This window comes from Tyto alba, unplaced genomic scaffold (genome assembly GCF_018691265.1).
Source record: "Tyto alba isolate M040663 unplaced genomic scaffold, T.alba_DEE_v4.0 Super-Scaffold_38, whole genome shotgun sequence".
In the NCBI taxonomy this organism is placed as follows: Eukaryota; Metazoa; Chordata; class Aves; order Strigiformes; family Tytonidae; genus Tyto; species Tyto alba.
In genome coordinates this window covers 16,190,594-16,214,789 of record NW_024881313.1, presented here as the reverse complement: position 1 = coordinate 16,214,789, position 24,196 = coordinate 16,190,594, and the positions used below count along the sequence as shown (strand labels likewise).

The 24,196-nt window shown below is 38.2% G+C and overlaps 1 protein-coding gene across 5 annotated transcripts in view; it reads left to right on the top strand.

Moving 5' to 3' along the window:
• Positions 1 to 24,196, top strand: part of ANKIB1 (ankyrin repeat and IBR domain containing 1) — a 101,990-nt gene that overhangs the window by 14,033 nt on the left and 63,761 nt on the right. For 3 of the 5 annotated variants that reach the window (XM_042801637.1, XM_042801638.1, XM_032991564.2), the window contains exons 2-3: positions 16,449 to 16,543; positions 21,734 to 21,999. In XM_042801637.1, coding sequence (XP_042657571.1) covers positions 21,812 to 21,999 — 188 coding nt within the window. In that variant the 5' untranslated portion in view covers positions 16,449 to 16,543; positions 21,734 to 21,811. The remainder of the gene's footprint in view (positions 1 to 16,448; positions 16,544 to 21,733; positions 22,000 to 24,196) is intronic. The other 2 variants (XM_032991562.2, XM_032991563.2) reach the window with 1 other exon arrangement.

Here is a 24,196-nt window from a genome sequence, read left to right as displayed (position 1 = left end):
ACAGGCCTTAAAAGTATATTGAATTAACTTCAGTTTTGTAGGTTGTGGTATGAGGGGTATCCATGAAGAGCTACTAGCAACTATGTCCTTCGTTATTTTGCAAATATACAAAGGTTCTCAATTTCAGCATCTCCTCCTGAGTGTGAGGGAAGAAATCCTAAACATCAAAATCATGTGTTTCCTGGGAATAATTTCTGTATGAATAGTAACATTTCTAGTGAAACCAGTCAGTATTTTCTGGGTGTCCTCAGCATGTTTTAGCTCCTTCAAAGTAATGATGACATGCAGATCAAAGCAGACTGGGTTAGTGCTAAATGGAGTTGTTCAAAAAAGTTTCTTTTTGAAACTTAAAACCTTGGTATGAACTTTAAAAAAAAGAAAAAAAGTATTCCAGAACCAGTCTACCCACAGCTTACTGTGAAAATAAATCCTTTCACATTCCTAAAGCCAGACAGCCCACCCTAATCACGCCTTGCTTTAGCAATTGAATACTTTATTTTCTCCAGTACTGCCTGGGTCTGCTTACTATAACTGTTTGATGATTCCTGTTGTCCTTTGCAAACTGCCCACCCAGCTGCTGTATCCAAACAGCTGTAACCGAGGGCACCCAAGAAATGTTCTGATGCAGTAATTGTATGTTGTGGCCCTGTTGCCCTACAATTGAGGATGCTTCTGATAAAGATTCATTTCTCTTTCTATTTAAGTGTGTTGCATTATTAAAAGTGGAAGTGACTTTTCAATTCTACATTGACAAATTTTAGACCTGAGTGCAGTATTCTGCTTCCAAAATGGATTCAATGGGACATGAAGCTATAAAATGGAAAGTTTGGGGCTTTTTTTTTTTTTTTTTAAATACAGTTTGCTGTTCTCATTGATTAAGGAAATAAGATTTCCATGTTACACAGACACTTGATTACACGCTGAAAATGAGCAGGCTATGGCATAGGTGGAGTATGTGCCTTTTAGAGTAGGTGGTTCCAGCATCCCTGATTCCTGGAACATTCCAGCCTCATGGCCTTCTGCTGCAATATAATATGTTTTCATACAAACCGCCATTTGAAAAGAGAGTCTTTTATATTTATTTCTTCTCCTTATAAGGTATATTTTATATTGTTAGTCATGACTGTTCTTTAAGGTGTTAGGTACTTGCTTCAGAGATGTTTCTTACATTTACTGTAATACAAATACTGTTCCATTTCTCTCACTTATCGTCTATTGCTCTTTTTCCCCTTCCAAATCTTCTGGGAGAGTACTTAATGCAATTAGAACATGCTTCTTGCTATGTAGGATGTTATACAAGTACATAGGGTGGCAGCAGGGTAGATTTTTAAAACTATTTGTGCCTGTTGAAATTTTCAGAAGACCTTAAGACTTAGATCCTCTAATGAATACCTTAACCCTATTGATAAAGTATTGCTGTTTCTACACATCCACCAACAATTGAAAACCTGGTCCGTGGATTGTTCCCCAGTAAATTTTAAGTCTATTACAAAATACGATGCAACAGGATATGTGCTACAGGAGAGAAGGAAGGGATGACTGTGTTATTAAACATCACACTTTTCCAAAGCGCAAGTGGACCACCCCACCCCACTCCCCTTCAAGACTGTGATTGTTCAAAAAGCTTTGTGCCGAGTTAGTAGAGTTTGCTCTCACCGTAGTCTTGCTGGGCCTCCTGCAGCTAAACACCTTTCACTAGTACCTTCTTGCCCCACTCCTGCTTTGTCACTGCCAGGGTCAGAGAGCTTGGATGTCTTTGCCCTCTAGTAAATGCAAGTTCACCTGTGTGCTTTCACTGACTGGTGGGACAGTGATTTTAGTTGTCTTTCCACCTAAGTCTTACTTGCCCAGCATCAAGCACTGGAGTAGCATCTGCTACTGCTGTTAACGATGATCTGGGGTTTTTTGCATAATGAGATTAAAACTGGATCCGGACACAGGTACCAGTTCTGCTGACATTTTTGGAAAGGGGTGAAGTTGCTGTATCAGTTACTCGTTGGGAGTTTGCATCTTGATATAATTTGGTACTCCTTTGTACACGGCTCAGCATGGGTACTTGCAAGCTTGGATGCAGTTTACAGCAGCCAGTGCTGCCTCTGGTGCTGTAACGCCTGCTCTGTGTCTGCAGTCTCCCACTCCACCCAGCTACATCCTCCAGTCCATACTCCAGCCACCATCCCCTTCTGAATGCACTGCCACTGTTAGAGTTGTAGCTGATAAAATAATGCTGGGCTACAAGAGAAATTTCCTGAAAACTGTTTTAACTAACACAGTGGTAGGGGCGTACTCCTGCTTTGCCTCCAGCACCCAAACAACTGTGGGCTTTGCACAGTTTGCACATTGCTGGTGTTTCTGCTTCTGTCTGCACTTCAGTTTGAACAAACATTGTTTTGAAAGTATTTCCACTCTTTACAGTATGCTCTGGTACAAATAATCCTGCCTTCCTATCACTGCTGCCATGCTCTGACTGGACCATTGACATCCAGGAAGAAAAACCAAAAGAGGGAACTGGTCAGGGTTACAGCTATTCTGCTTCTCTCTGCACTCACAAAGGCATATGCCAGTGCAAAACAAGGGAAAGTACAAAAATATAAATGAACAGAAGAGGTGGATCAGAAAGAGAAAGGGCAGAATCAGTTCTGGTGTCAATTAAAATCACTTTAGAAACTACAGTCCAAGTTTCTCAAAAACCGTCAGCATTGCAAAAAGATAATGGAGGCAGATTTCCAGCATGCTTCATAACTACAAAAATGACTTTATAATTTCTGAAGCTTTCAGGCAAGTCTGGTAGAGGTCACACACTGATCTGGGCAGTGATAACAGGGAATTGGACCCTGGGGAAAGTGAACAACCCAAGACAGGAACAAGAAGTGTAGGGGAAAAAATGCACTTGGTTTGGAGTTTTTTGTTTGTTGGTTTGGTTTGTTTGGTTTTGTTGTTTTGTTTTTTGGGTTGTTTTTTTTTTTTTCAGGGAGGAAGGTCTCTTATGGTGCCTTTTATAAGCAGGAAGACCTATTCTTAAATAAGTACCTGTGTGTTACATTGGCACTGGAGCAGCTTGCTCATAAAGTGATCACCAAGGGATTCCTGAACATCACAACTCTGCGAGCTGCTGAAATTAATACAGCTGGTTCCCCCAGCATATGTCTCATCTATCACTGTTTGCCGTTGCTCCCACAGATGTGTGCAATGAAACTGGCAGTGGAATTCTTCTAGCAAACTCTGTATTCTTGGACCTTACCCCAGTGGATTTCTGTCTCACTTTCAGGCAGCCAAATACAAATTCTACCAGTAACTAGCAAATGCTGGATTGGTAATTGAACTTTTCCTAGTGATAGGTCAGGCTGCTTAAGAGCAGCTTTACCAGTCATGGTAGAGGAAGGTGAATGGGCTTGTCAAGCTGAAGGAGAGATGTGGTGGTTTGACTGACAGCAGTAAGTCTGCTCTTCTACGTAAGCAGGCTGGATTGTGTAGTCTCAGGTGGCCACGTGCTGTTTTTGGCTGGGTGTCTGCTGTCACTGCTTTACAGCCAGGTTTGGCAGACATCAAAGTAAAAGTCTTATGTGAGGAGGCATGCCTAGCTATGGAGGTAGCAGGAATGGAACGCGTGTCCTAGTCACAGCAGCACCACCACAGCAGGGAAAACCCATGTACAGATGTCCTCTGTGACTTTGTAAGTAGCGTTCACAAATAGCACTGGCTAAGAACCTCCTGCGCCGTGTCACTGACACCTCCCAAGTCAGGAGGATTACCTGGATCTTTCTGTTCTGCAGGGCCTTTCTGTCTAATGTAGCAGCAAGTAACACACACAGAGATCCTAAAAGTCACCTTACCTAACCAGAAGTACCGGATCCACTGGTAAGCTAGCTATGTTTGCATCGTGGTCAGTCATTCTTTTCTTATGACCTTGGGACTGTATGGAGCAGATGTGGAAGAAACAGAGTTCAGTGATGAACACAGCCCAGGCAGTCTGTGTTAACTCCACATTATATATTTTGGTACTAGATGGGCTTGTGGGCAAGCAGTGTTAGAAACGAGTGGTATGTAAGTCTAGTAAATGCTTTTCAGAACACATGCATGCTGACACAGTAGCTGGCTGTAAAAAGAGGTAATGCAGCAGCTTTCCATTAAAAAAACAAAACAAAACAAAACCAAAAACCATCCTGCAAAAACTTGGGCAGTACACAAAGGTGAATTAATGTACAAGCTATGAGATGATCATGGCTACTGGATAGCAAGCCAAAGGCTTTTGCTGAGGTGGGGGAGCATTACTGTATGACCATTAGCAATCTGATATTGAACAGGCTTAAAGCTGGTATCTCAGATGATCTGGTTCTACAGCGATCCAACATAACTGTCAAATTACAATCTAAATCTTTTTATAATGATTCCCTTTTTTAGACTGTGGTGTTCTGGTTCAAAGCATAAAAAGTAAAGTATATCCTGACTGCTATATTAGACTGTATAATTAGTGTTGAATGTTTAAATCTCTTTCTGGACAAGGAATTTTCTCCTTTATATTGGAAAGTCTAGTGAAATTTTTCAAGTATACTTCGGCTATTCAAGTGTTTTCTGTGAGGAGGTGTCTCCTTCCCCAGCAAACATTAAGTGAAGATTAACAGTAATAAGAGTGACAAGGTTTGCAGACTACAGGAGAGCATGGGAACAGGGGAACTGTGGGGAGAGGGGCAATTTTTTTTGACGAGTTCAATTTCATTTGTTGTTGCTCTGAAGTAGAGAGGAGTAAGGAAAACCAAGTTCTCTGTATGTGATACCATGAACATTGTCAGAATGGGAGTAAAAACATGCAAGACTGCTTATGCATTCCTCTCTCTTTTGTAGCATCTGGCTACAATCTTTCCTTGATAATTCAGCACCTCCCAGTAAGAGAGGTCTTTCATAAGAAAATGGGGAGGCAGGTCTAAAATAATTGAAGATTCTTAAAAGACAGAATATCACTCCTCCATCTTAATATAAAAAATATTCTAGATGTGCTTTACAGATTTCCTGCATTTTGGCTCAACTGAACAAGGTAGAAGGAGATTAGCATAGACACCATCCCTTTATCAAGTATCGTTTGCCAAAGTGAGATGTACTTACTTGGTGATGAGAGCCAGGGTCTAATTTAGTAGGTCTGATCTCAGAACTGTCAATCTGTGTTGAATCTTGTGGAAAAGCTGTGGAGACTGTTTCAGGTTATTTTTCTCAATGCAAATATAGTGTTCTTCAGTACACTTTTTGATAATGAAAACTGTGCAAAACCCCTTGCTTTTTATCATGTTTAACCTCTCTTGTAAGAACTAACTTGGTGCTGGATTACTGGAGGTGAGTTAACATGATGCAATTTTTAAAAGATTCCAGGCTTGTGGCACAGCGGATGCATAAGCCTGATACTTGTTCCTGGAATATTAGTAGAAATGATGTAATAATGGGCCAAATTAGCAGACATGTGGATAAATGTGATGTCCCGAGGAACAGTCAACAGCATCATAAGGGAAAGTCTCATCTCACAAACTTCCTGAAATTCTTTGGAGAAGTTAGCAGGGAAAATGCATTTGATATAATCTGCTTGGGCTTTCAAAGGGCATTTCACATGATCCCTTGCTTAGAAATCTCAGAGTCTGAACAGCTTTGGGAGAGAGGGAGAGTCTGTTGTGTGCAGAAGTCACTGGTTAAAGGATAGGAAATGAGTAGGAATAGAGACAGTTTTTGCAGTGGTTGAAGGTTACTGATGGAGTCCCAGATGAACCAATGCTAGGACCTCTGCTGTTTAATATGAGGATAAGTGATCCAGAAAAGATGGTAAGTAGTGAGATGATAGTCTCTAGACAATACTACAAAGTGTTAACTGCAAAAGAATTTTGAGACACAATGATAAATAGCATATGAAACTCAGTATAGCTAAAGGTGAAAGGTTCACATGGTTAGGGGAAAGAAAAGGGTCCTAATGCTTTATAGAATTAATTATTACCACTCAGGAAGAAAACCTTGAGGTTGTAATAAAAATTCTGAAGAAAATCAGCTTAGTCCTTAATACCGGTCCAAGAAATAAATCAAATGTTGAAAGAGTAGATACCATGCCACCACCGTGTAAATCCATGCATTTTGTATGTTGTACACACCTCTTAATCTCCTAACTCAAAAAGGTGTTAGTGGCATTGGAAATAGATCAGAAAAAGCAGGAAGGATCCTGAAAGTTGCACAGAATCCATTCCATAAGAATCAGGGTTAATCAATCTATAAAAGAGCAAAAGGTTGATATGACAGAAGGGTGATATGATAGAAATCTCTGAAATCAAAAGTGGAATGGAGAAAGTAAATAGAAAAAGTTTTTTGCTGTCTACTTCTCAGTTCTTGTGAACAGTGAAAACAAAATTTAACAAGTGGCAGGTTAAAAACATGTTTCTTCACAATGAATAGTTAAGCTGCGAAATTTCAGGATTCTGTAGATGTTAAAATTTTCCACAGGTTTGGGGAGTTTTGAAACAAAATGGAAGAAAAATATGTTACAGGTTATTAATATAAGAACAGCACATCTGGCTCAAAAATTTGTCAAGTGGTAAATTGCTGAAGACTGGGAGAGTAGTGTGGAAAAGTATCAGTTCACACTTGCCCAATTTTTGTACTTTTCATTGGTATACTCTGCTGACAACTCTCTGGACAAGATATGAGATGAGAAGTATCTGATCCAGTATGGCCATTATTGCAACTATGTTTATAAACTTTGTAAACAAAATGGGAAAGAAAAATGTGTATATTGGTAACAGCAAACTTTTGAGGGAACAGAAGTTACATATCATCTGTTTGATTTCATATTTATGAAGTCTAAAACCAATGGAAATTTTTCTGCAAACCAGACGTAATGCTGTTTCATGAAAGCACACAATAAATTGTATTAATCAATAAAATATTGTCATATAAACAGTAGAAGTGGTAAATGAGATTGTTAGAATTGAAGAAGTAATTAGTTGTCATTAATAACATTTTAGTATATATAATGAAAATCATCTTCGGATTGTTTTAAAATAATGTCTTGAAATAGAATTGCTGTTACTGATAGAATTCTTTCAAGGTAGAAATAAACCAGTTTTTCTCCCATTTAGAATTTTTGATATTTATTTCTAAGGAAGGTTTGCTTTTATTTTTGAGGATCAACACTTTTATTTTCCAGTCCATCCAAAATAAATTCCAAACCAGCAGAGGACTCTTACCAGTCTTTCTTAGACCTTCAGTCATTTTTAGTTTATACTATAAGCCTTTCAAATCTACAGAGCTTAAAAAAACCCTGTGGGTTTTGCTTTTATATTTTTTTAAGGGCTCGTCTAACATTTTTGTAATTCCTCTTTTTTTAGCTTAGTAATGTAGCTACAAAAAGCTCTCTGAAGTTTTTACTTTCTTAGTCTGCTGTAGAAGCTAGGTAATTTTTCAGATTTCTAAACTGAATATCAGTGGAACCCATTATCTCAAGAACACATGGGCTCCAAGAATCTATTATAATTTTTGGAGTATTGGACACTGTGGATGCAAGCAATAAGAATGCTCATGAGTAAGTATGAATGGTGAAGAATTCTGATTTCGGGACAAAGTCAGTCCCTTAGTTGATGGGCTAAAGAAATTCCTTATTAGATTATTCATTGTCTAATTAAGCTTTTTACAACTCTTTCTGTAATATGTAAGACTGACTGCTAGCAGGAAAGATAATGGTTTGTATCCATTTCTGAGGTTACAGTCCAGGAGAAGTTTCCCTGTAGCATGCAGAAGGTGGTAAATAAAACTGAGGAATGCAATTCCTGCAGGTCTTCAACATCTTTTAAACTCATTCTGGTGTTACATCCACAGAATTCCTCTGGAGAAGATAGCCAAGATTCTGCCAGAATTTCAGCACCATCCTGCTCCTGCCTGATTACTTAATTCTTCGTCTTGGCAAGCACAGGGATGGGAGCCTTTACTGTCATGAAGGATCCTTCATCTCTCAGTACCCAAAAGCTTGCTGTCTTTCTTCTGTGAAAAATCAAGGATTCTTTCATTATTCGGGGCAGTAGTTTTCGTCCAGAAACTGTTGCTCTACTTCTTTATCTTTTGCTGTATCAGGTAGCCATTTCCCTAGGTCAGACATTTCTTTGATATGATGGTTTCAGATCATCAAATTTGGCTGAGATTGTATCTTACCGCAGATACTTTCAACAGCCCTCTTGTCTGTCTTCTCTTAGCTTTTAGCACAACTATAGGATGATGTCCAGAGAGATGTCTTGATGTTGTTTAATCTGAACTCATGGAAGTTGCTGTTAAATTACTACATTGAGGACAAAGAAAATTTTTAAAATACTTTGTCTGAAGGAAGAATGATTTGATTGTATGGGCTAGTTAGTGAAGTGTGGTATGATGTATCATAAAACAAAGCCATTCCTGGCTTTCTGCAGCAGTATTGCAGTAATTTAAAATTAAAACCTACTGCAAACTGGTTAGCCCTAATAAGTACAAGTGCCATTGGATTTGTTGGAGCACAGATGCTCTTTTATTGTTATGACATATTTCTGCATGAACAGAGAGGGTTTTGTTTTCAGGCGTAACAAGAAATTGAAACAGTGGGTGCAATAGTGAAATGTTCCAGCAGACACAAGATGTAAGAATCTGGTGACCTGAATGTTTTGGTTTAGAATATAAAGAATGGGGTTTACATCAAAGTTTTGCTGTTCAAGAAAGACCATAACAGACAAATGTAACAGGACTTCTAAAAGAACGATTGAAAAAAAGTACATCTGTGTTCACTAATATTCTTTGGGCAAGTGAGCTGAAGTGTATAACAGGCAGGAGCAAGCAGAAAACTCTCTGGTTGATACTCCCAAACTTCTCATCAGTATTAGCTGTGAAAAGAACACAGAAAAAGTGAAATTAAAAATGATTTTATTTCTATCACAGAGCATCTGCTTTCTTATGGTTCAGATTTTTAATATAAATACTAATTTTAAAGCACATTGTAACGTACATTTTTCTTAAGCTTGATTGTCAGGAAGGGTATCAGGAAGGGTAGTAATTTTAATCATTTGTTTATGCTTCTCTTTGTTTTTGGAGGAAGCTTCATTGCCCTGACTGGAGCATTGTATCGACAAGTGTCATAGGTACATACTACTTGAGAAAGTTTCAACAAAAGAAGAATCACTGTAAGAGACTTATACAGTCTTGGTTATTTCCTAGAAATAAAAAATGTCAGAATAAGGACTGTTTGTTCAGGACAACCACAATTTGCTTATCTGTGTAGGCCATTATTAATATGTCCTTTAGTTTAAATGAACACCTACTAGTTTTGCCTTATTTAGCTCACATGACAGTGGCCCGTGGATGATGAAGGTTTTGTAGCGTCCTTTCTCTTTTATGTTTTTGCTTTCCACCCACTGACTACTGCAAACCGTTTTCCCTTGTTTCCTGTATTTTTCTTGCTTTTGGCAATCCAGCCAGGCTTGTTACTCCTGCTGCTCTTTTTCCACTACCTTGTCTGGTTGCCAGCAGGAGTAGTGAGAACATAGGAGAAATGGCATAACTGCTGTTACTGTCTTGTCTGTCTCGCTTCAGCATGACCCCTGGGTGTGATCACAGAGAAAGTTCCACTAACCATCAAGCACTGTTAGCTATTTTATGATCCCAGTGTCTGTACAGTTACTTCTAGTGGAAGCTTGAAGTAAATAGCTGAAGATCATCTAAATGAAAGTCATCAAGATTTTATTATTTGGGTAAAACAGAATACTTCCTTTAGACCGGTTCTTAAAAATCTTTGTAACATTAAGCCTGTATACTCTGTTCCATTTTGTGTAATTTTGATGCCAAATTGGTCAGATTTTGCAAAATAAGGGACTCTGGTAATGTGTATTTCTCTTTACTCCATTCCTTTCCTTACATAGGAAAGGTCAGTAATAGTATTCTACAAAAAGCAGCAGTCATTTATATTGTATTAGTGTCTAGATCAGTCATTAGGTATGTTGGTTATGTTAGCAGGAGAACAGTGTGACCAGAAGGTCAAGGGAGGTGATTCTCCCCTCTCCCCTCTCCCCTCTCCCCTCTCCCCTCTCCCCTCTCCCCTCTCCCCTCTCCCCTCTCCCCTCTCCCCTCTCCCCTCTCCCCTCTCCCCTCTCCCCTCTCCCCTCTCCCCTCTCCCCTCTCCCCTCTCCCCTCTCCCCTCTCCCCTCTCCCCTCTCCCCTCTCCCCTCTCCCCTCTCCCCTCTCCCCTCTCCCCTCTCCCCTCTCCCCTCTCCCCTCTCCCCTCTCCCCTCTCCCCTCTCCCCTCTCCCCTCTCCCCTCTCCCTTCTCCCCTCTCCCCTACCTGGAACACTGTGCCCAGCTCTGGGGTCCCCAGGACAAGAAAGATGTTGACCTGCTGGAGTGGGACCAGAGGAGGGTCACAAAAATGGTCAAAGGGCTAGAACACCTCTCCTTCGAAGAAAGGCTGAGAGAGCTGGGGCTGTTCACACTGGAGTAGTGAAGGCTCTAGGGAGACCTTGTTGCGGCATTTCGATATATAAAGGGGGCTTTACAAGAAAGACAGAAAGAGACTTTTTACCAAGGCCTATAGTGACAAGACAAGGAACAGTGGTTTTAAACTGAGAGGGTAAGTTTAGATTGGAAATAAGGAAGACATTTTTTATGATGAGGGTGGTGAGGCACTGGAACAGGTTACCCAGAGAAGCTGTAGATGCTCCACCATTGGAAGTGTTCAACGCCACATTGGATGGGGCTTTGAGCAACCTGATCTATTGAAAGATGTCCCTGCTCATGGTAGGAGCATTGGACATGGTCTTTAAAGGTCACTTCCAATCCAAACCTTCCTGTGATTCAAGCTCAGGTTGGTTTGGATTTTTTTAATAAGCTTTATTCTCTCTCTTGGTTTTCTTTGGCTGAGTATTTATCTTGAAGCCAAAAATCATTATTATGCAACGAGGTTGTGTTTCATTGTAATTACACTAGAGTCAAGAATAATCTTCATAAATACAAACTGTAAGTGACATACTATAATTAAATTTTGTTATCCACAGCCTTAATGTAAATGATTAAACAGTTTGTACACAGTGGGAAAAACAGCCCGATATCAGAGGTGTTCTGGCAAAAGTTAAAAATATTTCATCAAGTTATGTGTTTGTGTAAATTCATGTTAGATTAGATCAAATTTATCTTCTGGATTTCCCTGTCAGAGTCAGAATTTTGCCAGTGGGTATATTAAACATTTTATCAGAAGTGCAGCAGTTGCAGTTCTGCTAATTTTCCAATATATGTAAGGTACAAATGACAATCCTTGTCACTGCAGTTACCTGAATGGCTCATTCTTGGCAGTGATGACTCTTGATATTCTGGGAAATTAGCACAGTGACAAACAGGATGCATACCTCTTGGAGTAGAAAGAGCTAAATAGTTCCTATAGTTGTCTCTTTGAAATGTCATAAAACGCTTGTGAACTACTGTGTAGAAAACATATTTTGCTGTGGGAATCCATCTCATTTTAGACACACAATGATCTCCTGGATTCTGTGTTTAGACCTTAAATGAATGTGTTGCTTTGAAGGAGTGCTGACCAGTTAAATTACCTCTTTGTTAAAAGGAAATTGATTTGTTCATTCATCTGAAAAAAATCAAGATCTCTTTGAAAGATCAGTGGAGGCACATTGTCTTTTAGCTTTACAGAGAACAAAACCAGCATGTAAGAATGCTTCCAGGAAACAATAAAAGTATGTGCATGTTTGTTTCTAGTCTGATACATTCATGAACATTGTTCGTCATCTTTCTCGGACAGTCGAGTGTACTTTTCTCACCTCCCACTTGAATATCTTAGAAACAGATACTTCTTTAATGTAAATAGAATATATTTTACAAAGTTTAATCCTATAGATATTTATTAAATAGTTATAATGCACCAAGTAGAGATGTATTCTGTCGCTCTTTAAAGCATAGCTTATTTAAGTGAAAATACGGAACTCTGCATACATTGCATATTCCTTGAAATGGTGTGTAATATTCTTTTCGGTGTTTTCAGTTATTTGGTTAATATAGAGAAATTACAGTAAATGTTGCTTAGTTCATTAAGAATGTTGAACCTGCAGACTATCAGCAGTGTTCAGGTGTAGCACTGGTCCTCACAGTTGTGTAGTTACGAGTCAGGAGTCAGTGGCAGGATACTGTGATTGTTGCTTTCCTCTGACCATCTGAAACACAGCATGATGTTTTGGGAGATTCTGCATTGAAAAATCTAGATTTATTTGTTTGCTCACCTTTTTATTTTTACTTTATTAAAACTACATTGCTGTTTATAAACCAGTAGTTTTTATGTTGAAACGCACTGACTTCAGATATTCATTATTTTCAAACGCGACTGTATGCTTTTAGAAAGTGGTGGAACAACGCTTACTATGTACAGTCTGATTGCAGTTGGCTGACCATATGTACTAGCTATCCTTACTTTTTAAGATCCACCAAGTAGGCCTCTTGCATATTTGCAAGATCCCACAACAGAGTGACCTTAACAGCTGATCCTCTTTCCTATGAAAAAGCTTTCTCAAACTGAGAGACTTCTGCTTTAGGAACATGCTATGGTTTCTAAATGTATAAGAGATCTTCACATTTTACCGTGGGAGGAATGTGCTCTTGAGCAGCCCTGTGTTGCCATCCTCTTTGGTTTTACTTTCTGTGGATATGCCTTGGCAGCCAAAAACTTTTGTCTTCAATTGTACCAGTTTAACACCACTGAAAATGAGGTTAACATTAAGGCTTTTGGCTGGCCAGATTCTACCAGAGCCTCTCCAGAGGGTTGGCTTTAGGCTGCAGTGCAGTTTCATACTTTACCTGAATCTTAGCGTGGCTTTTAATGTGTTAAGCTGAGCAAACATACTTGAAAAATACATCCTGGACTCAGTCAAGGCCAGGGTCAAAGCACATTGCACTCTCTTTAGATTGGTCAGTCAAGCTCCCTGTAGGGTTTTCTGTAGCTGTTTGCATTGCTGTCTTCATTCCGGCTTCATGTCCTAGTAGTGCTCTCCAGTACTGGTTGTCTTTACCCTCAGTTTTTCTAAGCAGGTCAGTCTGACAGGAACACACAAATTTCTTAAGACTTTTTGCTCCATAAAGTGTCAGTCTGTTTATCTCATCAGTCCATTACTTTATAAACTCTGTTACCTTGTAACTGTTGGTGGTGGTTTCACTGTGTTCTTTTTGTATATTGAAACTGATTTTGGAGGGGACATACATTTGCCTTTAACTGAAAGCTGTTGCTTTACGTTATGGTTAAACAAAGTGTCTTTGAGCCGTTTTTACAGTCTCCCATTCCAGCTGATACATTGGGCATGATGTGTGGGTGAGGGTAAAGAGAAACCAATCAGAGAAGTATTACGCTACGTGAACAGGGTTCTCGTGCTGCCAGCATGAGAGAAGTTGCACTGATTAAGAATGTTATCAGTCTCTGGTTCATATTCTTTAGCCTATCACTGATGATGACTGTCCTGTGAGTCATCAGCTGCTCGTGCTTCCTTATGTAGCATCTGGGTGATATTTGTTCACTTTTGTTTGATGAAAATGTGGTGCTATCAGCATTGACCTGTGATAGAGAAGTCACCTTTACAGACATTAATTGAACTAACAGTGTTTTATGCACTGTATCAAACATGTATTGAATTACTTTAGTCATTGGAACAATCTATAGCAATCTTTTTATACTAAAACAGTGTTCTTGAGATTAAAATGCCAGAACTATCAAGCATGCTTGTCTTAAGCTTGACTTAATCTAATAAAATGTCAAACATTTCTTTTTGTGCTTCTTCAGTTTCTGATCTAGATAGAGAAGGTCTTAGGGTGGTAGTGTCAGTATTACACTGGTTACAGATATTTTACATTATTTTAGATTTGGTTAGTCTACTTAACCTGAAGAGTGAAGAGCTAGCCCTAAAAGAGTTCTGCTGTATTTTATGACTGGAACCTAAAAAGACCATTAAGAAGAATATCTCTCTTGTATCAGTAACTATGGTACAGCAAATTAAATCAGATTATTAAGGCCTTGACAAACAGTGCATTGGGAAAAAATCCCAAAGTGTTTCCTGAACTTTAGAGAACTTTGAGGGTTTTGTTGTTATTTTTAAAGTAATTTTCTAAAGACATGGTACCCTAGAATGAATATGAAATGATCTGCAATTACAAGTGAGACTATTAGGTATTCCATTGCATAGTTTCAGAATGATAACTCTCCCTAAGGACTGGGGAGGGGGTGGGGGGGAAAAGATGCACAAAACCAGATGCTACTTTTAGGTTGTACCACTGGATTTTTTTTCCCTTTGAGTATCTGCAGGGATGCTGTCTTCATCTAGCTATCACAGTATACCTTTGATTTCGCTGTCTTACCTCTCCTGCCATGTGTGTATGTACCTACCCCACAGTGGATTTACCAGATTTCATTTAGAGGGTGAATGCAAGTACTGTAGTCAACACCATCAAAATTAATGTAGCAATTACTTTAACTATATCTATGCAGAATTTTTCCTTAAACTGGTAACTGCTTCTAGTTTCTGCTGCAGATGTCCCTGTTGCATGCCAGTAAATGTATCAATGCAAAAAAACCCAAAGTCATTCTTAAAATCCCTTTTTCTCTACAAACTACAGTTGTGAAAGAAGTGTATCTGAAAGAAAATACTCCACCTGAATGAAAGTCTTTGTGCTTGAGTCAGTAAACTAAAGTCTCAAATTACTGAGTTGAGCAAGAACTTTAAGCCTTCTGCTTGTTGGTATATATGCCAGCTTAAAGAGGTTGTAATATAAGTTGCTAGACTCTCTATCCCACAAATGTATAAATGAGGAAATAATTAATTGTATCAGTACCTTACACAATGTTTTATTCAAGTCAACTCTCAACATTATTGCCACATTTCAACCTTGGTACTTAAAGCACAGAGAATGTTATATTGGTGATCATTTTACAGAGGGTGGGATGTTGGCATATCAATTATGGGTTTGGTCTGTTCTTTGACATGTAAAATGTAGCACTGAATTTGATGTCAAGTTCCATTCACAGAGGTTTAATGTGGCAGAGGTGCTCTCATCATTTCTTGTTGATGACTTAAGAACTTTTGGCACAAGCCGTAGAATATTTCAGTGTGTTTAAAACAAAACCAAACCAAAAAACAACCAAACACCAAAATGAAACAAGCCCCTCCACCACCACTTTTCCATAACTTGATTCTCAAGCTTTGCTAGTGCATTTGTTACTTAAAACTTTGCAGAAATGTTCCTCCAGATGCAGGTATCCAGCAAGACCAATTTTTGCCCATTAATTAAAATTTGACAAATCTTAAGTCTTTACCGTAAACACGTAAAAATAATCTTTAGCCTAACTTTTTCTGCTACATCTTAAATATAGACATCTCTGCCAGCCATACCTAAAGTAGGTATGCACATTTGAATGTTTCATTTTTAGTTTTACCCTATTAGTAAAGTGAGCAATTTTTTCGCACTGTGGTACTCTTTATTTTGAGGAGAGGTGAGATAGCAATGGAGGAAGAGGAGAACTAACCAAGGCTTTTTCTGCTGTGTTTGAGAGAGGGCTTGGTATCCTGAGAGTTTTTGAACATAACTTTTGACTTGCTTCATTTGTGTTAGTCCATCCCAACAGAGAGTATTAAAATTACCTGCATCATGGCATGACATTCCTCCTAAATATTCCAGGTTACTAGGCTTTCTCCTAAACCACGAAGCTGTTGATGATTCCCTTCTGCAATAAACTGGCAATGCAGGACAAACTCTGCAGTATGTATTTTAGAAACTTAGCTTTTAAAAATGAGCTGTTTAACTGCAGTATCCAAAGTAAATAAAATAGTTACCTTTTGACTAACTGTTCTTGAAACAGAAGATGCTTTTAGAATGCAATGTAGTATTTTATACTTTCAGTAAAAGCCAGATGCTTTTGTAAAACAAGTAGTTTTAATATATATTTTTCTTTATCCTTTTTGTGTAAGCAATTCATTATCTCTTGTCTTTCCAAGGGTGTAGAAGCCATGTAATGTATGCTTAGTTATAGTCAATAATGTATTTTATTTTAATAATATTAAGATTTCATGATGAGGGGCTATGTAAAGTCTTACTTCTTTGAGCTTGGCCCACTTAGCTATTCCACAATAATGTTTTTATAATTTACATGAAAAACTACTTTTGTCAAATAAGAGGTACACTTTTTTTAAGCTGGAAATTGTATTCAAACTTTTTAGGGTTAAACTGTGGAATTACACAGTGTTACCTTGTAAAATAAGTGGTTACAAATGATGATTACATCCATCACTGATCTTTGCTTATTATATAGATAATAGATTTTTTTGGTGCAAGAAATACATAGCTTTTCTTCTTTTAGTTAAACCTGAGTATTTTTTTTACTGATTTTGATAGATTTCAGTACAGTGTAGTACAGTATGTCTCCATTTTCTTCATTCCCCAAGATACAGAATGGCTGCTGTATGATCACGTGCTAGTGCTGCATTCCATGAGAAAATCTGCTTCAGTATCAAAGCAATTCAAATGCACGTTGAGAGAGGTACGTCATCTCATGAAAGACTTGTGTGTTCATTATGTGGTTCCTAAATGGGTGTTAAAAGTAGGATGCTTCAAAAATGCTTACCTGATTCCATTTGTACAGTATTTTATCATTCATTACAAATTTCTAGCAAGCACCGTGGCAATATTTCAAAGGAGGAACTCCTTTTAAAATCATATTAAGCCATTACAATTGTCCTTCAAACTCACTTCTATGATGATGCTCATGGAAAAATCAATAGTAATTGAGCAGCTGGTGCAACTGCTCTCAAAATCTTCTTACCTTGCTCTACCCATGTCTTTCTGTATCTACCCTTTTTTTCATCTTGTATTCAGTCTTCAAGCTCCTATGAGAGTGGCTGTCTCTTTGTTAAATATTTATAGAGCTATGATATCAAAGGGTTGCTTTTAGCAGTGTTGCTAATAAGCTCACTGAAGTTTTACTGTTCGTTGCCAAAGCAGATAAGTGTGATGCCCCTGACTGAGTTTGTAAGAATCTCTCCTTAGACTTTAAGATGGGTTGTGTAACCTGTATTGTGTTTTTTTGTTTAAGCTGGAACTTTTATTTGGCAATAATAGAGCAGTAAATACAGTTTCTGATTTTGAATTAGATGGTTGATTACTGGAATTTTGAAATAATATGGGTTAATTAGCAAACATTGCATTTAATTTTTCCTGTATTCTTTGGTGTAAAAGGTTATGATATTTGTGGTTATGGTAAAGGCTATGATATAGCCCTTCTGTTATCAGAGAATTTAAAATTTAATGAATAGGTCTGCCTATGAAACAAATGTCTTGCCTTTGTACTGTAAAATTCTATTCAAGTCTCATTTTATTAAGATAAAATGCTTGAAAATTGTCATTTTTGTTCCACTGTGATGTTTTTATAATATGGCCCATTAAAAAACAGCCTAGGGATTTCAGCTGCTGGGTTTATACAAACAGCAAAGCAAGGCTGGTGACACTGACACTGCACACTACCCATGAGAGCCTGGGAGCTGCCAAAACTGCTTTAGCAGCCCCTGTATTCAGCCCACAGGAGTTCTCCAGATCCCTAAGGTTGTGGACCAGCGGGACCTTCCAGGCCCCTTCCCTGCCACTTGTTACCCCACTTCCAGGAGGAAATATATGTATTACATGCCCTTCACCTTCAAAAACATGAAATTAGAGGTTGAAAGAGCAAACCAAGTTTCCTTTTTCTGAATCACTGCCTGGTTCCAGCATTGGCCTTGTTATAGCTTACTGTCCTCTGAGAACACGTAATGGCTTGGAAGCTCTTAATGGAAAAAAAAAAAACAACACAAAAAGGAAGCACACTGGGTCCCTTTCAGCCATTTTCAGATCCAGAAGTTTGTTGCATCTGCTTGTATTTGGTGCCTTTTCTAGTTCAGTTGAAGTGGAGGCTTTTTTGGTAGCAGATGTAGTTGGCCTGTTAGCTGAAAGATGAACTGAAGACTGCAAATGGGCAGATCTTGAATATTTTACAGCAGGGCATTCATGAGCCATGGCAGCTTGAGAGAGGCAGCAGCTGTCACATCTTGGTTTCTTCTGGACTTCTAAACACACTGGGAGCCAACTGTTACAGCCAGGCTACAGATTCAGCTTCTCTCCCGTCTTCCTGTATTTCTGCTGGCATGTTTAATGGATAATTCAGAAAACAAAACTACACCGTGGTCCACCAAATTTCCAAAGCATAAAAGGCTAATGCCTGTTGTAGTGTTAAAGAAGAAAGACCTTGTGGATGCTGTATGAAGGTGAAAGGCATTAGTACGGTTTATCATATCATGTACTTTAAGTAAGGAATTGTTTTCTGTGTCAGTTTTGACCCTGTCACTTCTCTCCTTGCATTCTTGCAGAGGTTGGTTTCTTGCTATCACATCAAATAAAAGCTGTTTGCCTTTACCTGAAGGGCTTTCTTGGGCTATCCCCATTCTATCATCTTTCATTTTATTTTGATAATGTGATGATTATAGTTACATTCGTAATTTGCTAAATTTTCAATAGTTTTGTGCTGATTTCTGGTTTTGCAGGGAGTTTCACTTGTGTCTGTTCAAAGCCACATCATAGCTTTGTTTCATAATCCTTCTTCAAATTCTCCCTTCCCTTTCACCAAGAATCTTTTCATTTGGAGAGTGGTCCTGTTATACAGACAAGTATTTTTACTCTTTTTATTTCATTCAACTTTCTATATCATGTTGGTATCATATGTAGCCCTTTATTGTGCGTATAGGCTGTAAGCTTTTTTCATGGAAGCAGATGTCACTGTTTTGTTCAGTGAGTTATGCAGTACATGCTGCGTATTCCTAAAATCCCTGGATGTTATGATAATGTACATAATAGTTCAAGCAATGTGCCTACATCTTTTATATTCTTAGTTGTTGAAGACTGTGCTACCATGTAATATATCCATATTCTATCAAAAATAAATAAAGCTTATTCACTGTGCAATAGCGTTAATGAGATTACAATTTTTGCCTTTTCTGCACTGCAATAACTGGAGCTTTTTAGTTCTGTAGAGCCATCCTACACAGACCCTCAGTTCTCCCATGCATTTCCAGACCTCTGCCTAAATCCATTCAGACCTCCTCTTCAACATCTCAGCATTACCACCCTGCCCCAGCTTCTCCTCCAACTGAGGACACCATCTTATCTCGTTACACTCAACACCCTCTCTCATCCCTACCCGGGTTTGTTTAATGTTCCAGTTTCAGGCAAGAGGCAGCATGTTCTGCAGCTGACGCAAGCTATCCATGTGCTAATTTCCAGAAATAAGTGTATGGCAATTGGTGCTGTTACCTTCTAATTTCAAATACTGGAAGATGGTTTTGTGCTTTTCTCCTTGTTATGGGCTCTAGTGTGATCTTCATTGTTGATTTTCATGAAGATTCTAGGAACATGATAGCTTTCAAGCACCACTTCTTGTCTCATTTAGTTCATAATCTCGAGAGCTATTGGTGGTGGATAGGGATTGACAGATAATGTAATACCATAAACAAATCTCATTAACAGACTTTACTGAAAATCATTCTTTCAAGTTGTTTTTGAGATCCTAGGTGTTGAAGGTAATATGAACTGCTTGAAAATTGATTGAAAAGAGTGTAGTGTTTATCTTAGGTTTTGTACAGTCTGTCATTAAATCGTGTAATGATCCAATTTTCAGTAATGCAGCTGTTTCTGCATCTGAAAACACATGAGCTGTGACATGGTAATGTGAACATGCAGTGTTGTTCTTCAAGAATATAAATATTATATCTGCATAGTATCTGCATGTTTATACTTTATGGAGATGACGGCAAGATACAAAATGCTGCAGAATCCTTAGTGTGCTTGAAGAATCTGGGCTTTAGTTTGTGTATATAACTAAACCCTATATGAAGGGTGTGCATTTGCTTTAAGATTAATGCCTACTTCATGATGATGATGATAAACTTTCAGCTGCTTAACGCAGTTGCTTGTTAGGTAAGTCTGGTCACAGAGGAGAAGAACATTGGCAACATGTTTAGCATGTCAAGTCAGCTGATTCAGCCATCTCATTGTTATCTCACACAATGATATCAGAAGGTAGAGCACAACTCCAAAATAAGGGTTGTCTCACCAGGGTTTTTTAGGAAAAGGAGATGAAAATGGAGGTCACAAAGGCCACCACTCTCCTCATGCAGCCCTGACGGCACTGGTGAGATTAGGATGAAAGTGATCTTTCCCCTCCCCTTCATGAAATGACCTCTCAGAGGACCTGTAGAGAGGAGACAGTGTAGGACTCCCACTGATAGAATCTAGTGCAGAGTGAGATATGAGCAAAGCTATAGTAAGACTGGGATGCAGCATGACACGTAAGTTCACAACAGTAGCGGAAAGCAGCTCATGAAAGGACTACTCTGGAGAAAAAAATGTCTCATTGCAGCTCTTCCCTGGGTTTCCCCAAATCCTTTTCACATTAATTGCATCCACATCCAGTTTTCCTTGGATTCTGTGCAGGTCTAGAGCCGTTGGATTCCTCTATTTCTTATGTCTTTAAGGCTGTCTGGGCACCAGTAATTGTGCTGGAAAGCCAGTATAGAAATAGAAGTTTTGAGATAGTCTCAACAAGTTGAATATAAGGTACTGAGCACAAAGCAGCTCCTGCTCTCCTGATTATATGTGCCCAACATAAAAATCTGTTTCCTAACCTGCTGTGCCTGGCATATTTGGATCCCAGGGTGTGCTTTGTGGGGTGAAAGGTCTGGCATGGAGCAGTCTGGATGGGATGACTCATGCACAAAAGAGGCCTAGATGGTTCACTGTGTTACCAGCTGCAGCCTGGTGCTGAGTCCCCTGTCTGTCCCCCTGACATAAACCAACGTGTGCTCTTTCTGACTGCGTGACCTGATAAGCTTCTCTTATCCCATCTTATGAGCGGAGATGCTCTGTCTGCCCTGTCTTTATGCAACTCAATCTGCTGGTCCCCTCCATCAGATAAAGGTGAGAGGCTGGGGAGCTTAGCAGCTGGAAGGTACTTTGAAGTACTTGTAAGCTGCAGTTGGTTTGTGCCAGTATAATGCCTGGCATTTTGTGGACCCGTTCATTTTCATCTCTTAAGTATCATTTTAAAAATGGGGTTAGGTGTTTAAAAGAGTCTTCTTAGCAGAACTGTTAAAATGGGGACATGGTAATTCCTGTGTTCATGTGCATTCATCTTGCTGGCACAGAAGGGTGCTGTTTACACCCACCTACACAAGCACAGGTGCTTCAAGCACATTTTTACGTCATCTTCTTTAAGTAAAAGTTAAATTGATGTCTGTTTTCTTGCATGCTTTTGAAGAATTCTGCCTCCTTGTTTAAGATTTTTGCTTTGGTTCTACTGTGTTTTGAAATCGATTCTAATTTCTACCTCACTTCTGATGCATAGAAAATCAGTGTTCATCCCTGTCTTATGCAGGTGGATATTGGCCATTTTTTTTCTTTTCCGTATGTTCAAGAAGTATAGGTAGTGAGGATATTTGCACTGGGAGGTGGCCAAATTTATCAGGGAAATAATCTGTGAAGAATTGGGAATTTGTGTATATTTACCTAGAAGGACTTCAGCAGTTCATGTGTAGAGTTTACAGGCCCTGTGTACTTCTTCACATGCCTGCTTACAGTGCTGTAGCGCTGGGTGAATTTATCCAGGAAAGAGTGTTTTACAGAATAACTGAAATATTGTTTGTCTTTTTAGGCTGTGAAGCATGTTACAAAACCATACAAGTGGATGAAGGGGAAAGGAAAAAGTGCCATTGATAGCTAGGATAGCAACATGGGAAATACAACCACCAAATTCCGCAAAGCTCTTATAAATGGAGATGAAAACTTGGCCTGCCAAATCTATGAGAGCAACCCTCAGCTAAAAGAAACTCTTGACCCAAATACTTCTTATGGAGAAACATACCAGCACAATACTCCACTCCATTATGCTGCTAGGCATGGAATGAACCGTATACTGGGGTAAGTATGATTCAGAGTTTTGCTTGGGTGTGAATAACTGACCTAAGAAAGACAAGAGTGTCAGCTAGGTTATATATACACTTTATGTGTGTGCACATACATGTCCATACGTATGTGTGTGTTGCAGACACAGAATTTGTAACGTGTTCACGTAGTAATAGAAAACATGCAAATTAGTCTGTAATTACAGACTGGTATAACAGGTTTTAATTTTATTTTTAGTATCTTGCTTCCTTCATTGTAACATTAGTCTGGGACAGTTTTAGCTTGCTTCCTGAAGACTCCTATACCACGATTCTTTGAAAACAGTGACTGTTCCACTGTTCTTGACATGTTTTCCTGTCTTAAAATAATCTGTTTGTAAAGCTGTACCTAATGGAAACCATACTGATTGTATCTGCTTCCAGATGGCACAATATATGTTTATTCTTGTGTTATTCAGGCAGCTTTTATTTTTCATTTTGGATAATAACGGTGAATATTAATATCTTGATAATGAGTAAGTTTATTGCTGCTGCAGTCAACATATATGGCAATCCCTAATGTTAGCTACTTCCATTCTTCTGTATTTTTGTCAGTGCTCTAAGATCAATTAAAGATTAACATCTTACCCATATCAGACATTGCAGGTACAAGCTATTCTGATCTAGATTTCATGAAGTTAACACTGAGCAGACATTGCTAAACCTCTTCTTCAGTAGGTAGTAAGTTAGAGAGAATTTCATAAATCTCCTCTTCCATATATTAGGAAACAGAATGGAAATATATACTGAAGTGTATTATTAATATTCTTTTCATCTCTGTGTTTACATCTACTGATGGGTCTGTGGTATTCATAAGGTTTGTTTTGTCCCTCATATGCTGTAATATTACTAGCTATCTGGCCTCCTACCACAAATTTTTCTTCAGTGTTTTTGATTCGCTTAACAGTTTTTTATACTTTATAATTTCTCATTTATCTTGATTTTTGCTAAATATTTTTCTCTTCTCCTCCATGTATTCTGTATTTCTGTTTTTAATTTATGTTTTCATTTCATCACTGAATTTATTTGTTTGTTTGTTAACATCCCCAAATTTTCCCCATTCCCGATTCTTTAATTATAGGAAAAATTTAATTGAACTTATTTAAAATAACATCCAGCTGTTACTTACGTGGTCTGTATCATTTTTGTTCTCTGAGATTTTCAGGTTATTTCTCTCAAGAAAATATATATTAAGAAAATATAGCTTAATTGAAACAACAAGGACACATGAAATTGTTTGCACATATGGAAAGAAATTGAGTCGTAATTACTGACTTCTGAGCAGTCCATTAGTTAATTCATACTGCACCTTTATGATGAGATCTCAAATAATTGCTTTGTCTTTAAAAAAAAAAAAAAATTGGAAATTATATTTTACCATTAGATACATGGGACCTTCAGCATCTAAGTCTCAACAGGCAACTCAGTTTTATTTTGCACACTTTGCAAACAGGTTATCAAAAGAATAACCGTTTTTTTCTAGTTTGAGTCCAAGGTTTTCAATACATTTTTTGCCAGTAAACATAGTGAAGGTGCTATTGTTTGCTAGAGTCTGCTTCTGGAAACCTGGACTGTTAGAATTGTCGCTGTTGCTAGGAGTAATTTGCTGAGGTTTTTTTTACTATTTGCTTTTTTGCTGTCTTTCTAAGGGCTTTGTTCAGAACTCCTCTTTACAACATGCTTCACAAAAATGTAGCCTTTTTATCTAAACAAAGTAGTAAGAGTGAATAAGTGTCAGACTTGCAGTGTGCCTGTTTGCAAAGTTGATAGTAGAAAGGGCACAAGTGATTTCCAGTTAAGCCTCTTCCTTTTGATACAGAAAGTCCTGGATATCTCAGAGATTAAATAAACTGAATATTAAAATGAATGTTTAAATTTACTGATGAAGTATATTAGCCCAAAATAAAATAATTTTAATCTGTTTGTATTTTGAGAGAAATTTACAAATATGAGATGTCCATAATACTATAATATTTTGTATTTATCTCAAATATTTGGGAATCTCTAGCTGCACTAACTTGTAGTTCAAACTCTTGATGTTACTCATATGTATACCATATTATTCAATTTTTCCTTACAGGCTGATATTTGTATTTTTGTAGGTGGATATGAACTGACATGTGTTTTACAATTCACTGTGTGAAATTTTCTCAAAATAGAGTAGTGCAGTGTAG